This window comes from Apodemus sylvaticus, chromosome 15 (assembly GCF_947179515.1).
Source record: "Apodemus sylvaticus chromosome 15, mApoSyl1.1, whole genome shotgun sequence".
Taxonomy (NCBI): domain Eukaryota; kingdom Metazoa; phylum Chordata; class Mammalia; order Rodentia; family Muridae; genus Apodemus; species Apodemus sylvaticus.
In genome coordinates this window covers 68750178-68766932 of record NC_067486.1, presented here as the reverse complement: position 1 = coordinate 68766932, position 16755 = coordinate 68750178, and the positions used below count along the sequence as shown (strand labels likewise).

General features: G+C 37.0%; 1 protein-coding gene across 13 annotated transcripts in view; it reads left to right on the top strand.

Annotated features, from left to right (window-relative positions):
* The window catches only part of Dlg1 (discs large MAGUK scaffold protein 1), a 181161-nt gene that overhangs the window by 102851 nt on the left and 61555 nt on the right, over positions 1-16755 (top strand). For 6 of the 13 annotated variants that reach the window (XM_052159031.1, XM_052159029.1, XM_052159025.1 and 3 more), the window contains 5 exons: positions 47-97; positions 2139-2263; positions 3781-3950; positions 5821-5960; positions 9040-9184. In XM_052159031.1, the coding sequence (XP_052014991.1) occupies positions 47-97; positions 2139-2263; positions 3781-3950; positions 5821-5960; positions 9040-9184 (631 nt within the window). The remainder of the gene's footprint in view (positions 1-46; positions 98-2138; positions 2264-3780; positions 3951-5820; positions 5961-9039; positions 9185-16755) is intronic. The other 7 variants (XM_052159034.1, XM_052159033.1, XM_052159032.1 and 4 more) reach the window with 2 other exon arrangements.

Below are 16755 nucleotides of genomic sequence, written 5' to 3'. Positions count from 1 at the left end.
AATTGTCATCCTGAATTTCTGAGCTACTTTTCTTTTTCCTCTGTAGGTTAATGGCACTGATGCAGATTATGAATATGAGGAAATCACACTTGAAAGGGTAAAATACTATTATCTTAATCTGTTATTTGGGCTTTTAAATATTTGTTCAGTCATAGACTCCAAGGATTAAATGCTTTTCAAAATGAGAAAAATGGAAAAAAAAAAAAAAAACCAAGTTCACCAGCCATAAAATTAGCCATGGTATTTCTAGAGTTTTTTTTTTTTTTCCTTCAATATCTTTTAAATTTTTGTAGATTTACAGAAAAAGCATAAGGGTAATACAGAATTCCAGTTCCTTTAGACTTACCCTTTTCTGTTGTTAATATTTGCCTTTGTTACAGTGTATTTGTTTAAAGTAATGGACCAGTGTATAACTGAAGTCTTCATTTCTTAATCCTTAGTTTTGAAGGTATTTTAGTTGTTGTTGTTGTTGTTGTTGTTGTTGTTGTTTTTAACTCCAGGGCCCCATCTGAAACTACATTCCATATAGTTGTTTCTTTAGGGTGCTCTGAACTATTATATTTTGTCAAATTTTTCTTTTTAAGTTTCTGAGTAAGTGGCATGCTATCTGGGTGGCAGCAAACTTGTATTCCCAACTTAGGAGGTGGTGGTAGGAGCCTCGGGAGTTCAGTGGTGAATTCAAAGCAGCTTGAGCTCCACAAGAGTCTCAGATTCACACACACACACACTCACACACTCATTCACTCACACTCACACACATGCTCTGGTATAGATGAAAGTGTGTGTGTGTGTGTGTGTGTGTCTTATTTTAGAAATACTGCCCTTGGCTGACAAGCACTTCCAGGAAATTAAATGTTCTACAAAAGCAACTTTTGTAGATATCCTGAGTAGCAGAATAGCTACATTTTTAAAAATTAAAATCTTATATAATTGTATTTTGTTGAGTTTGAAGCCAGAATGGATGCCCAGGAAGATAAGTAGGACTAAAGCAGTCTTTCCCAAATGTAGCCATCTGTACAGTCTGCTTAACTTGAGGCCACCCACTTAGGTTAGGCAGTTCCTCGTGACACTGGAGTAAGGTCAGTGCCAGTCTAGCATATGTTTCTATGGGCATTTTATGACCTCTGCTGTTTGACTGGCTCCTTTAATCCTCTCCCAGTGCCTTTTAAGTTTCTTATAATTAGTTTTTGAACTGTATATTTTTCACTACTTGGAAAACTTGAATACTTAAATTTCTTGGCAGCTTTCCACATTCTTTTAGTTGTGTTGAAATCCTACTTTAATTTACTTAATTTAATTTAATTTAACTTAATATGAAAATAATTATATTGGGATTTAGGGACAAATTGAGGGAAATTGGATTTTTTAAGTTACTAAATATGACTAGTTAGTGATAGATCAACTTCACCCACTTATTTGAGTTGTTGGGAAGCTACATGCAGAAAATAAACATTTCTAAGTATCTTTTCTTAGGTCAACATAATATTTCTCTTTATAGACTTTTAATAGTAAAACCTCTTTTGTGTGCAAATATTAGAAGTTCAGTTTTCCTGTTTATAAAATAAGCATAAAAGTAAGGTGGCAATTGTCAAAGTTTGCTTGCTGTCAGAAAAGCTCACCAATATAAATTGTCAGATTAGGCTTTAGGACTAAAAAATGCCATTAGGAAATCCAGTATATGGCATAATGGCATGTTTCCCAGGCTTGGGAGGCCAGGGACAGGATTATGTCATGGATGAGGTGCTCTCGGCTATAGTTTCTCTTAACATACTAATTAATTAAGCAAAGGATCACCTGCTTTGTCTCTTGGGAGCGGTTTGCCTTATCAAACATGAATGAGGTACATTAAAAAAAATTTGTAGTATCACCTCTTCAGGTAATTAGCAAACAAATTACACATACTTGTAAGGGAAGAACTTCAAACTAGGCTTCTAAAGAACTTAGTACATTTTCTTCAGCCTCACCTACTAAGTGATAATAAATACCTCTGAAGACATCTTTCCTTATGAAGAGCATGTATATTTGATATAGAATCTTTCTCTTACCTGTGCATTTCCTTTTTGTGAGATAGTTCCTATCTCAGTAGAGATAGAGCCTAAATGCTTATTACTGTCTGGAATTTTCCCCTCTATCCTTAGGGAAATTCAGGTCTTGGTTTCAGCATTGCAGGAGGTACAGACAACCCACACATTGGAGATGACTCAAGTATTTTCATCACCAAAATTATCACAGGAGGAGCAGCTGCCCAGGATGGAAGATTGCGGTACGTCTTAAACTTAAATGTTGTGATGTTGTCAAAAGAAAAGGACTAACACAAAAATGAAACAGGATAACAACTAAATGGAGGTAGTTCCTCAGGCCACATTTAAATGACCAACTCTCAGATAATTTTGCTCTTTGTATTGTTTATGTATTTAAGGAATTCAGTTTTATATTAGGTATTATGATACTGTGAATAATACATTTTGTGAGCTTAAATGTCTGTAACCCATTTTCTAGATGTCATGTCTTCAGTGTTTACAGATTTTCTGTTTTGGGAAACATAAACTTACATAGGATTTATATAGTGTTCTATTTTGGAAACTAGTTTTCTACAAAGATGCTATTTCCTTAGACTATAAATTCTGGCATTTTTCCAGTTTCTTTGGTTGGTCTAGATTTGTATTTATATGTAATTATAGAATGGCATGTAAGAACTAAGGATTTTATAATCTATGAGCTATTAAATCAGCATCTTATTTGAAGGTTCTTAGTACTTTATATGGCTCTTTAGATTTTGAACAGAACTTGTGACTGGTATGGCAGGTACTATATTAGTGAAATTTGCTATAAAAATTAGGAATTCAACCATCCGTGCATTTACTTCCTAGTCTATATTACTGCCATTTTGTTTGTACAACCTATGTGACAATTAATATAACCATATTAATTGGTTAACTGAAGAACACACTGGAGGTGCTCGTCATTCCTTTGGGTATGAGATATCTTTGCGAAATTTAACTAGCTATATAGACACTTGTCAGGATGAGTTTTAATATCTTAAGTATGTTTTCTTCTTTTTCTAACTTGAAATGGCCACCATTTTTTTCAAATGGAGTCCCATGCAGTCAGAGCCAGGACCAGAGAGCTAAACTGAAAATATTAAGAATAGGGACAAAAACATTTTCTTAACTTACCATGTGAAAGTATGTTATTTATATAAAAGAACCTTGAATTAAATGATCTGATCTTTAAGTTCACATAAGTTTCAAGAAGTAAGTTTTTAGTTCTACACCTCGGGTTTGAAAAAATAAAATTTTCATCTTGGCCAAGCCAGTTAATTTCAGTTTTGACACTGTCTTCTGACCTAAGTAGCTTAACTGACCTTAAGTGTTCTTGAGCTTCATTTTCCTTAATCTTAAACACAGCTCTGTCACTTACTTATAGCCTTGAGAGTACTATACTAAAATTCATTGTGTCTCATTTTCTCTGTCTAAAACAGGTTAAAAAAAATACTTGGTACAAGTCGTTTTAAGGATTAAAATACTAAGGAAGTACCTAGCATGTGGTTGGTGTAAAATATTTGCTAATTTTATCACATACCTTTATCTGTACATAAAAAATATACTAATATTTTTAAATAATCTATTTTTATTTTTCTCTTTTGCCAGCTTTTGAGAAATTTATACATTGAAATTTAACGTGTAGTTTATTCATCTATACTTTCTAGAATAAATCTTTTATCAAAAAGAAAAATTAAAAATTGGTACTTAATGCCCCAATATTTTACATTTTTATCAGGGTAAATGACTGTATATTGAGAGTAAATGAAGCAGATGTTCGTGATGTAACCCACAGCAAAGCAGTTGAGGCATTAAAAGAAGCTGGATCAATTGTGCGGTTATATGTGAAAAGGCGGAAGCCAGCATCAGAAAAAATCATGGAAATAAAACTCATTAAAGGTCCTAAAGGTACATATTAAGAAATACTTTTATGCTCTAAGATTGTCCTACTGTTAACTTCTACAGAGTGAGTCGGTTATTTTCATTGCTCTTTGTCTCAAGTACAGCTTTATAGTTGCTGTATTCCTACCAGGGTGGCAGCATTCGAAACAGTCCTAGAGTAATTCCCATGTACTAACACATTTTACTGTTATGTACATATACATTGAAGAGTATGTTCTGTGTGATGTTGAATATATGTAGTGTTTATGTGCGTGCACACCCATGCATACCATTGGGTAGGTGTCTTTCTCTGCCACTTTCATCCTACCTTTTGAGACTGTCTCTCTTGCTGTTTGATAGCCTGTCCTTAATACTTTAAACAATAGGGAACAGAATCTCTACTTATTTGAATTTTTTTTTAATCACATTTATTTGGTGAGGAAAGCCTGGTCTGCCATGGTGTGCATATGGAAATCAGGACAGTTTGCCAGAGTTAGTTCTATGTGGATCCCTAAGGTCAACTTAGGTTGTCAGGCTTGGGGGAAGACACTTTTGCCAGTTGGTCCATCCAACCAACCCTCTAATTTAGAGTAGATTTGTTTGTATCCATTTTAAGTGTCATTTTGTTAAGGACTCTTTTTTTTTTCCCCTGTTAAATTGTTTTTTGTTGTTGTTGTTAAAGACTCATTAAGTACTTGTCTCTTGAAATTATATATAATGTTTATACCAAGTTTTCATTATCTACAAAGTACTCTGTATAGTAGAGTATAGGTCAGATTTAAAAAGGGATTGGATGGTGTGTGTTATGGTGCTTACCTCTGTGGTGAGGATGGGAAGGTAGTTTCTGAATTTGAAAACACTGATGGGGTAAGTAGAAATAGTATTTCTAGTTAGTACTCGGCTTCCTAGAGGAAAGAGGATTCCAACAAAGAAAATGTGGAGAATTTGGAAATGAAACAGGATTTCAGAACTTCAGAAATTGTTATTTTATTTTAAACTGTCACTTTAAGACTATTGGGGAAAGTATACAAGATTTAAAACCTGTGATAAAAGCCCAAGAAAAGTCGTGTAGTGTTGAGGCTGGAGAGGTAGCTCAGCAGGGTTCTTGCAGGCAGCCTTCCTGGCTGCTCACAGCATGGCTGCTCACAGTGCCTCTGACACTGATGCTTCTTCCACATTCATGTGCACCAGGCAAATCAGTGCCCCCCTACACACACACACACACACACACACACACACATACACACACACACAAAATGAAATGGGTGTGAGCCACCATGTGGTTGCTGGGAATTGAACTGAAGAAGACCTCTGGAAGAGCAGCCGGTGCTCGTAACTGCTGAGACATCTCTCAGGCCCCCAAAAGGATGTATTCTAACTCACAGTTTGATATTGAAACACAGCATGGTGAGGAAGTCACAGCAAAATTTTGTACAAGGAAAATTTTGATTTCAGTTTTAGTGAAAAGCCTAATTATGATGAAATAGAAGTGAACATGATTTTATGTCTCTGTTGATTTTCAAATCCATTTACAGAAAGACTTCTAAAAAGAAATCCAAAGAAAAAGGAGAATTTGTAGCTATTTAAATGCCTGTATTTATATAAAAATCTAAGATTTTAAAAATAATTTAGATTTATTTTATGTGTATGAGTGTTTTGCTTGCTTAAATGTCTGTACCAGGCAAGAAGGCGTTAGAGCCATCATGTGGGTGCTGGGAACCAACACCTCCGTAGGGGCCTCCAGTGCTCTTCAACACTGACCTTTCTCCAGTCTCTAAACTTAAGATTTTAAAAGCAGAGAACTAAATGTTTCTGTGTGATGCAATGATCACTTCTAATTTTCCTTCTTTTCCCCTGGGCACTTTATTGATAAGACTCTAAACAAGTGTCTTCCAAGCAGGTCTCGGGTTCAGCATTGCTGGAGGTGTTGGGAATCAGCACATCCCTGGTGATAACAGCATCTATGTAACCAAAATCATCGAAGGAGGTGCAGCACACAAGGATGGCAAGCTTCAGATTGGAGATAAGCTTCTAGCAGTGAGTACAGGCAGTGCTCTGAAAGTCCTTCTGTCGTCTGCTCTTCCATTCTGAACCCAACACCGTCTGAGGGAATTGTAGCCAGCCCTTGTCAGCTGCAGTGGTTCTTGGTGTTACTCCTTTTCGTTTAGCAGCCTTCTGCTCATCTTGACTCTTCCTGTCTCCTCTCTCCTGACTCTCTACTCATCTCTCTTTCCTAAAGAGTAGAAATCTTAGAATGCAGACTTGTTAAATCACAGTCTAAGTTAAATCACAGTGCAGTGTGTGGTCATGTGTGACCCTCTTTTGTTTTATTTTTTTTTATTCGATATATTTTTTATTGACATTTCAAATGATTTCCCCTTTCCCTACTCCCTGAAAGTCCCATAAGCCCTCTTCCCTCCCAGTTTCCTCTTTTGTTTTAACTGAGCTATTTATGGCATAAGGAAAACCAGTGAAGTCTTTACTCATTCCCAAAATAAGAACACCAAAAATTGTGTGTATTTTTTCTCTTTTCTTCTCAGAAATTGTTTAAACAGGGCCTGGAGAGATGGCTCAGTGGGTGAGAGTGCTTGTTGCTCCTTCTTACAGGATCCAGGTTTGGAATTGATGCCACCTTTCCACCTTCTTGAGTAAACTTTCTGAGACTGCTGGCCTGTGTAGTTTCTTCATACTTTTTTCACTTGACATGGTGATACTGCCATGGATCCATATTCCTATAGCAGAAACCCATTCATAAAAGATTTTAACTTTGTGACTGTATCACCGTTTATTCAGCGTTCATCAACAAATGCCTTACTTAGTCTTCATGCTCACTAGGACTATGAAATCTGAGGGAAAGTTAAGGTGTTGGTGAACGTAAGATCCTATGAAGCCTAGAAAGGGAAGAGAAAGCTAGATGTGTCTCCTAGGGTTTCTCTTGCTGTAGTGAAACACCATGATCAGCTTATGACTCTCCATTGCCATTATCGGCAAAGGAGCTCAAGCGGCACAGGAACCAGGAGGCAGGAGCTGATGCAGAGACCGTAGAGAGGTGCTGCTTATTGGCTTGCTTCCCATGGCTTGCTCAGCCTGCTTTCTTACAGAACCCTGGACTACCAGCCCAGGGATGTCACCGCCCTCCCCCATTGATCACTAATTGGGAAAATGCCCTACAGCTGGATCTTTGGGAGATATTTTCTCAATTGAGGCTCTCTGCTCTCTGTAGACTCTAGCTTATGTCTACTTGACATAAAAGTAGCCAATACAGCATTTCACATATGTTTACACTTTCACAATTATGGGCTCCATCATCCATGCTCAGTCATAAACAAAATAGGCTAAGCAAACTGGTAATTGTAGGAGACAGAATGACAGCAATAATAGCTAGGACACTGTGCTGACCACACACTAATGGCAGGAAGGCTCAGAGACGTTTGTAAATTCATAAAATAGTGAAGTATAGTAGTAATCATATCATTTCCACTTGGGGAGCATGTTATAAATAGTTATGGTATGAAGAATTGCTGTGTGCTCTGTTGTACAAAGGTTTTATTGACAACTTATGTATTGGTTTTATTAGCTAATGGGTATTCTTTTAGTAATATTACTAAGCAACAAAGGCTAGCAGCCTGTTGTTTTCTAGATACTTGTAAAACTTTCTTTTTTCAACATTAGCAACTTGACAATGAGGAACAGGACAGTCTTTGTTCTTGCCTCTTGTCTTACGGCATCATTGCCAGTCTTTCCCTAAGCTACAAGTGATAGTTTGATCATACATACCCACCTGCTAGCATAAACAGCCTTCATTAGATTTCTCACTTGCATATGTATTCTTTATTCTCCGTGTGTGTGTGTGTGTGTGTGTGTGTGTGTGTGTGTGTGGACAGGGACCTGTGTACCACTGCTGTGTGGAGGGCTGAGGACAGCTTCCCAGGTTTGTCTTCCACTGAGACAGGGCCTCTCTGAGTTTCCTTTGCTGTGCTACACAGCACAGGTGAGCTGGCTAGCAAGCTTCCACTGAGTCTCCTGGTTTTGCCTGCCATCTTTAGGAATGCTGGGATTGCAGATGTATGTCACCACATTTGAGTGGTTTCCTGTTTTTGAGTCCAGGGATCTAACTCAAGTTGTCAGAGTTGTGTATCTAGTCTATTACCCATTTAGCCATCTCTCTCCAGTCCTCAATTTTACTTTTTAATTTTATGTATACAATCCTTTACTGTTTGTCCAGAATCAGTATTATTAGCAGGAAACCAACAACCTATATTGATTTTTCAAAAGCAACAAGATTTTTCATTCTGTCTCAAAAAAAATGTTAATAAAGCCTTTGTTCTTACAACTATCCTGAAATTAGACAGTTTGAGGCCTCATTTTAATTGACTTTAACATTTTAGTTTGACTTTAATTGACGCTGACACACCTCCATCATTCCCACTTTTCTCTCTAACTTGATCTTCTTCATCTCATTGTCACTAGGTCTCTCCTTTCTTGTCATGCTTTCTAGCTTCTAGTCTCAAAGGTGATTTAAAACTCGGTCATGTGCGTCCTATTATGTTGGTACATACTCCCAAATTCATTGTTTAAACAGCAAAAGAAGACTGATAAATGTCACATAATATTTGTTTAAGTCTAAAACTCTGAGATCATCTTCTTTCTTTGAATATCTAATCAGAATAATTTGTCACCTCTTATGTTACAGGTCTAATAGTAAGAAAAGAACATTGAATGACAAACTGACAGTCATGGTATTTGTGACTATTTCTACACACTGAATCATGCTTAATAGTAATAGCTTACTTTTAGTTTGTATTTTAATATGTTTCTCCTTAAAAGAATTAAGTTCTGTAATACTGCATCCCTAAATGTCTTAATTTAGTCTTGATTAGTGAGAGAAAGTTGAGGATGGGCAGAGAAGCTAGAGTCAAAATTGTCTATTTTATTAACATTTGTAAAAACAATTTCCATGTATCATAGACAGTAAAGATGTGTATCTTTGTCCACATCTTGGTATTCCATGAATCAGTCTCTCATATCCCATATCATTTAGGTAATTGCTTTCTTTTAAAAACCAGGAAGCCTGTAAAAGTGTCTTCAAATATTGTCTCTTGTTATTTCCTTATAGGTGAACAGTGTCTGTTTAGAAGAAGTTACTCATGAAGAAGCAGTGACTGCCTTAAAGAATACATCTGATTTTGTTTATTTGAAAGTGGCAAAACCAACAAGTATGTATATAAATGATGGCTATGCACCACCAGACATCACTAATTGTAAGTGTGTTGGCCTAAGGTTTCTTACATGGGTCTTATTTTCATGAATATGCTCTTCATAATGTTGCCAGTATACAGTGTAATAAAAAAAGATTAAACATCATAAAAATATTATACACATATAAACCCAGTGTTGGACATGGAGACAGACTGTCTTAAAAGAAAAGAAAGAATTGGCTGAAAAGATGGCTCAGCAATTAGGAGAGCATTCTGCTCGCACAGAGGCTCCAGTTTTGTACCCAGCACCCCTGCAACTCCAGCTGCAGGGATCCACTGCCCTCGTCTGTGTTCCTCAGGCAGCCATACCCAGATGCACAAGCACACATAAACACATCATTTAAAATCTTTTTAAAAAACATAAATATTGCCAGGCGGTGGTGGTGCACACCTTTTATCCCAGCACTTGGGAGGCAGAGGCAGGTGGATTTCTAAGTTCAAGGCCAGCCTGGTCTACAGAGTGAGTTCCAGGACAGCCGGGGCTACACAGAGAAACCCTGTCTCGAAAAAACCAAAAAAAAAAAAAAAAAAAAAAAAACATTTTAAGAGAACCACTCATCTTTAATCTGATTATTTTAATCTGTTAAGTCATAATTATCCTCATAAGAGTAGTTTTCACCTTGATTCTCTAGCTTTTCTGTGACTAACAATTACTCAAGATATTTTTTTAAATAATGCAGTTTAGTGTTATATGCTTGAGCACAAAAGTTAACAAGTAGTTTATTCTGTGTATGAAGAAACTAGGTCTCATACTTCAGGGTTGGTTCATTGACTAGGCTTTGAAAGACACTGACATTAATATAATTGAATTATTTTCTTAATGATGTTCAACCTTTCTAATCGAGAGAAAGATTATGGTATGCTTCTTTTTAACAAAGAGAACATGCCACTGCTTGAAATTCTTGCATGTCCTTGGTCCTGTGCATACAGTTTACATTAGGACTTTGTATGTATTTATGTGAATGTAAAGATTATGGCTCATCAGTTCAAGTGTTACCCTCACTTTTAGTACTGCCTCTTTAGGACTGCCTATGTCGGACAGCTTTTCTACAAATTGATAGTTGGTATCCTAATTTTTATCAAATATATATTACAAATACCCAGATTACTACTTAGAAAAACATTAAACAAAAAAAATTTTTTATGAAATTAATTCTTTTTTGATAATGACCTGGCATTTTTTTAAGTGGAAGCTAATCTTGAAGAGTAGTAAGTAATAACCAATGTCTCTTGTATAAGTGTTTAGCTGTTTGTTCTTGGTTCCAGTCTGTTAGTGAACTAATAGGACACTATGAGAAAACTGTAGTTTACCTTTAATAGCTCAACTTTATATTTTTACTCTTCTCCATCTCAGGCAATTGCAATTATACATTTTTGATATACTTATAAATTTTATTTATTAAGTGGTAAAACACATGAAGAATTCATTTTGGGGGGCACATACATTTATTTTTCATAGTTTTTGATTTCCTAAGCCCTTGCCAGACCTTGCATTTAACTTCCTGCATCTTCCTTGCATTATAGTCATCGAGGTCTCCTTACAGAGCTGGCTTTCTTCACTGAATACTTACTATCTTTCTTGCTACTTTTATTCACATTGCTGTTCTTAGAGGTTATGGAAAGCTGCACTAGCTCATGGAAACCCTGGCTTTCTGGTGTCTTGATTTCTTGTTTTGTCTCCTGCCCTCTACCTCAGCTTGAATATCTAAGTATTTCTAACACAAATCTGCTCAGGAACTGTCACTACCTTCAGTGTCTACAACAATTTTGAGTCATTCCCAACCATTAGTTCAGTGACTGCTTTTCTCTCCGTTGAGCCTCATTTGACCTTCATCCTGTGTTCTCTGCCTCCTCCTAGCTTGGTCTTCCTAATGGGTGTTTCTGCTTGGCGTCTGTGGTTTGTTGATGATACGTCTTTGTGCTTCCAGTTCCTCTGTCCTTCCCTCCCTAAGTGTTCAAACAGCTGCCTTCTTCAGGCTATTCTTCCAGTGCAGCACATAACTGGAGATTTGAAAGTACAATGATAAGGATATTCTCTTCTGGGGGATTAAAAAGTAGGTACAAAGTAAACTGAGGTGAGGAAAAAATTCTCAGTGAGAGTGAACAGGAAATAGTACTAGGCAAGCCTGATGCTCCCTTGGTCAGGAGTAAAGAGATGGCATCAACTCTGCTTGTTCCTAGAGAGACCCATGTCTCTCTGTGTGTGTGTGTGTGTGTGTGTGTGTGTGTGTGTGTGTTTACTTTGTTATGTGTAGCTATTTTAGATCTACTACTTGCTCTTAAATTTCTGTGTCTACTCTTGTAATTTGCTGCTTTTGCTTACCTCAAAGGTGTGTGAGGTCTGTGTAGTTGTATTGCTTTGGTGGCTTGTTTTCTGTTTGTTTTATGCTCTGAGGAATTCTGTTATATACACATACAACAGGTTTTCTATTTTACACAGCTGGGCCATTTTCAGTTGAGATTTATAAGGAGCACAGCTGCTGGAATCCTTTTGCACACGTCTGTTTTCTTGTGGTTTGTGTTTTCATCCTATTTTTATCCCATTACCACCATCATTTGTTTTAAACAAAATTGTGCTATGTAGCCCAGACTGACCTCAAATTCATGCTCATCCTGCTTTGGCCTCCTTGGTTCTTATTACATATATGTGCCACCATGTTCAGTTTATCTACTTTTCTTAAATTTATGTACCCTATTTCTCTTAAGGTTGATAATTCTGAAGTATTGAGCGTGTGTGTGGGGGGGGGGTGAGTTATATACTAAGAGAATATATGTATGGTTCTAATTCCATTTTCCTATCCTTGTGGCATAACTTTATAATACATGTTGACTTCTGTTTGTATAAGTCTTCCAACTTTGTTATTTTTCAAGATTATATTGAGTTTTCTTTGAAGTTCCTTGATGATTTTTAGAATAAAAATAAATGTTAGAGCTATGGGGATAGCTCAATAGGAAAGTGTTTGTTACAAAAATATGAGGTCCTAAATAAATCCAGCTATATTGCCCCATGTCAGGGCCAGGCTCACAGCCTGTGTCTGTAACCTCAGTGCTGGGGAAGCCAAGACCGGAGGTCCGCCAGGATGGCCAACTCCAGGCTCAGTGAGGTGTGCTGAAATGGGGGAAGACATCAGTGTCAGCCTCCTGCCTCTACATGCACACACAAACATCCCTACATAAGCAGGGTTAAATATGTGCATGCACCACACAAACATTCAAGTACAGTCAAGCTTGATATCTTGCTCCTGTAATCTCTGCACTTATAGGTTGAGATAGGAAGATTTCAAACTCAGAGTAAGACTGTGCCTGGAACAACCAAAAATGAAGAGAATAGAAAAGTATAATGCTGTTTTGCAAAAACAGAACTTGACTTTCACGCAGTCCAAAATGATAGCTTTTTTTTTTTTAAAGATTCTTATTTATTTATTTATTTATTTAATGTAAGTATACTGTAGCTGTCTTCAGACACACCAGAAGAGGGTGTCAGATCTCATTACAGATGGTTGTGAGCCACCAGGTGATTGCTGGGATCTGAACTCAGGACTTTCAGAAGAATAGTCAGTGCTCTTAGCCGCTGAGCCATCTCTCCAGCCCATGGTAGCTTTGTCTTAATTACACAGATATTTTAAAAATTTATCTCAGCAGTATTTTATAACATAATACAGATTTTATAGTTGCTTTTGTTGCATTTAGTCCAAGATACTTGATAAGCCTGATATTCATGTCTGTTATAAATGATACTGCTTTTTAAATGGTTCTAGTTTGCACTGGTAAAAACAAGACTGACTTCTGTGTTTTGATTATATAATCTGTAGTGCTAAGCTCATTAAAAGTACCTCAGATTATCTTAATAAAAGTCTGTTTATTCAACCATGTGATTTGTATATAAAATTCAGGGGCTTTTTTCCTACTCTTTAAATATTCATTTCCTTTGTCTGATGATTGATAGAACCTCCAGGTCACTGTTAAAAAGAAATGTCAAGGACTAGACAGATGGCTCAGCAGTTAAGAACACTGACTACTTTTTTGAGGGACCCAGGTATAATTCCCAATACACATCAGCTTGCAGCCATCTGTAACCCTAGGACAATCTGACACATTCTGGCATCCACAGAGACCAGGCACATACACAGTGCCCATACACATATGCAGGCAAAACACCAGACACATAATTGAATTTTAAAATGAAACGATGGTGCATATCACTACCTCAATCTCAACTCTAGAAAAACAGCATTTTGCCAGGACGTTGGTATATTCACATTGTCTGGTTAATAAAGCTAATTTTTATTTCTGACTTATAGTTTATTTTTTAACATTTTTAAATTGCATAAGTGTTTTATTTATAGAGATTATTGTTTTTTTATTCTGTTAACATGATAAACTACATTGATACTGTATTTTATCAATGAATTCATCTATATATTTGGAATTTTGTTGTGATGGTGGTGGTGTTGGAAAGATTTTAGTTCGGGACTCAGTTAAACTTAGTAATGATAACTATGAAACATCCATATTTCAGTCATTTGATAGCTCTGCAGAAAAGTGAATTAGATGACATTTGATTTAAGAGGTGACTGGGAAGTTGAGGGAAGAGGGATTTTCTGGAAGAGCAGTATATATGTGAGTCGATGTCCAAGTTAGGATAGTGTTGATTATAAGATAGAGTCTTTCGACCAGAATATAGAAGAAAACAAGAAATGATGATTATGGAAGTCCATTAATTGGGGAGGCACAATCAATATTTCTAATTTAGATAAGGCAATCAAAAAAGCGATAAAGAAAATACTGTATACAGGAATAAAAGCATGCTTGTTGCTAGCAACCAAGCTCCTCATCAGATCTGACAGTCCCTGACCCTGAAATGGCTGTGTGCTCCGGCTTCTCCCTTTCAGCCTAGATTGTTTCTGTCACACATAGTGTCCAGCCCCAGTCTCTTCTCACTGTCCACCTCATGCTCTTCCACTTCTTCCTCAGGTCTTAGGCAGTTAGTTTTGATATTTGATAGTTCATAATAAATTAGGTTCCTTTGTTCAGTCATTTCTCTGTAGGATCTTGTTAAATAAGAGTTCAGGTATAAGGTAGCGCTGTTGTATATAATCTAACTTTAGGTTAGTAGATAGGAACATAAATCTTTTTTTTTCTTTTTTCTTATTCAGTATATTTATTTACATTTCAAATGATTTCCCCTTTCCTGGCCCTCCCCTGAAAGTCCCCTTCCCTCCTCCTGTTCTCCCACCCACCCACCCACCCCTTCCCTCTTCCCTGTTCTGGTTTTGCCCTATACTGCTACACTGAGTCTTTCCAGAACAAGGGGTCACTCCTCCGTTCTTGTACCTCATTTAATGTGTGGATTATGTTTTTGGTATTCCAGTTTTCTAGGTTAATTTCCACTTATTAGTGAGTGCATACCATGATTCATCTTTTGAGACTGGGTTCACTTAGTATGATGTTCTCCAGCTCCATCCATTTGTCTAAGAATTTCATGAATTCATTGTTTCTAATGGCTGAATAGTACTCCATTGTGTATATATACCACATTTTTTGCATCCATTCTTCTGTTGAGGGATACCTAGGTTCTTTCCAGCTTCTGGCTATTATAAATAGGGCTGCTATGAACATAGTGGAGCATGTATCCTTTACATGCTGGGGAATCCTCTGGGTATATGCCCAGGAGTGGTATAGAAGGATCTTCCGGAAGTGACGTGTCCAGTTTTTCTGAGGAACCGCCAGACTGATTTCCAGAGTAGTTGTACCAATTTACAACACCCCAGCAGTGGAGCAGTGTTCCTCTTCCTCCATATCCTCGCCAACACCTGCTGTCTCCTGAATTTTTAATCTTAGCCATTCTGACTGGTGTAAAATCTCAGGGTTGTTTTGATTTGCATTTCGCTAATGACTAATGAAGTTGAGCATTTTTTAAGATGCTTCTCTGCCATCCGAAGTTCTTCAGGTTAAAATTCTTTGTTTAACTCTGTACCCCATTTGTAATAGGGTTTTTTGATTTTCTGGGATCTAACTTCTTGAGTTCTTTGTATATATTGGATATTAGCCCTCTATCTGATGTAGGATTGGTGAAGATCTTTTCCCAATTTCTTGGTTGCCAATTTGTCCTTTTGATGGTGTCCTTTGCCTTACAGAAACTTTGTAATTTTATGAGGTCCCATTTGTCAATTCTTGATCTTAGAGCATACGCTATTGGTGATCTGTTCAGAAACTTTCTCCCTGTACCGATGTCCTCAAGGGTCTTCCCCAGTTTTTTTTTCTATTAGGAACATAAATCTTTAGCCCTTAGCTGGGCGGTGGTGGCGTACCCTGTAATCCCAGCACTCTGGGAGGCAGAGGCAGGTGGGATTTCTGAGTTCAAGGCCAGCCTGGTCTATAAAGTGAGTTCCAGGACGGCCAGGGCTATACAGAGAAACCCTGTCTCGAAAAAACCAAAATCCAAAAAAAATCAAAAAAAAAAAAAAAAAAACCTTTAGCCCTTGCTGTCAGAGAGACTGACATGTGGGTTAAGGACTCAGAAAGTATTCACTGCACAATGGAGCAGTTTAAATCTACCAGGGAAAAGTTACTTTTTTAAAAAAATAATTTTGGTGTTTATTAGAATTTTATGTTTACTTGTTCTGTTGTTACTCTTAGTTTAGATTTTTGTTCCATACAAATATGAAATACTGAAGAAAAAAACCTTAAGGGTCAAAAATCAATAAACATACATATCATCCAGGACAGAGTTTGGACTTTAAAGCTAAGAACTATAGTAGTTAGTGCTTTAATACAAATGTGAAAGATAGCTTAGGAACTAGTTAAAAATCATTGCACCTGTGTCTGCACATGCTAGCCCTAGATTGTGTTGCCAGGAGGAATGATACACGCTTCCTTTTTGTATGTTATAGAGATGCTGTGTCCTTTGTCATGGACTGTGCCTTTTCTCCTTCTGCCTTACAGTTCATTCTCCATTGTCCTTTATTCAGATCCCTTCATGTCTTTATTTAATGTCAGCTGCACAGCTGCTCTGGTTGTTTGAACTAATGACCTTTCCACTTTTATATATACTTCCCACAGGCTTCCACACTTAGTAATACAGTATAGCAAAAACTAATGGTTGATAATAAAAATGTTAGACATTGCACCTAATTATTGCTTTCTATATATTTTGCCAGTGATTCAGCTAATTCAAGTATGGTGTCTTTGTAAACAATGGCTAAAATGTTTCTATCCTGGGTATTTGTAAAGGATGGTCAGGAGTGTTGCGGTATACCTCTAAACTTTAGTTTTTCAAGAGAACCTATGTGCATATGATACTATTATAGAAATGAAGCAACAGATAATTTTTACTTTTACTTTTTACGTTTTTTTCTTTTTACCAGATTTCTACTCTTTGTGTGAATAGTAAAAATAGGTTGGCAATTAAGAACTGGTATAAGGCTTTTCTTAACTATTTTTAGACTTCTGGTCTCCAATCACAATAAATTGTGAATCTCTGTGCCCTCCCTCCCTCCCTCCCTCCCTCCCTCCCTCCCTCCCTCCCTCCCTTCCTTCTTCCCTCCCTCCTTCCCTCCCTCCCTCCTTCCCTC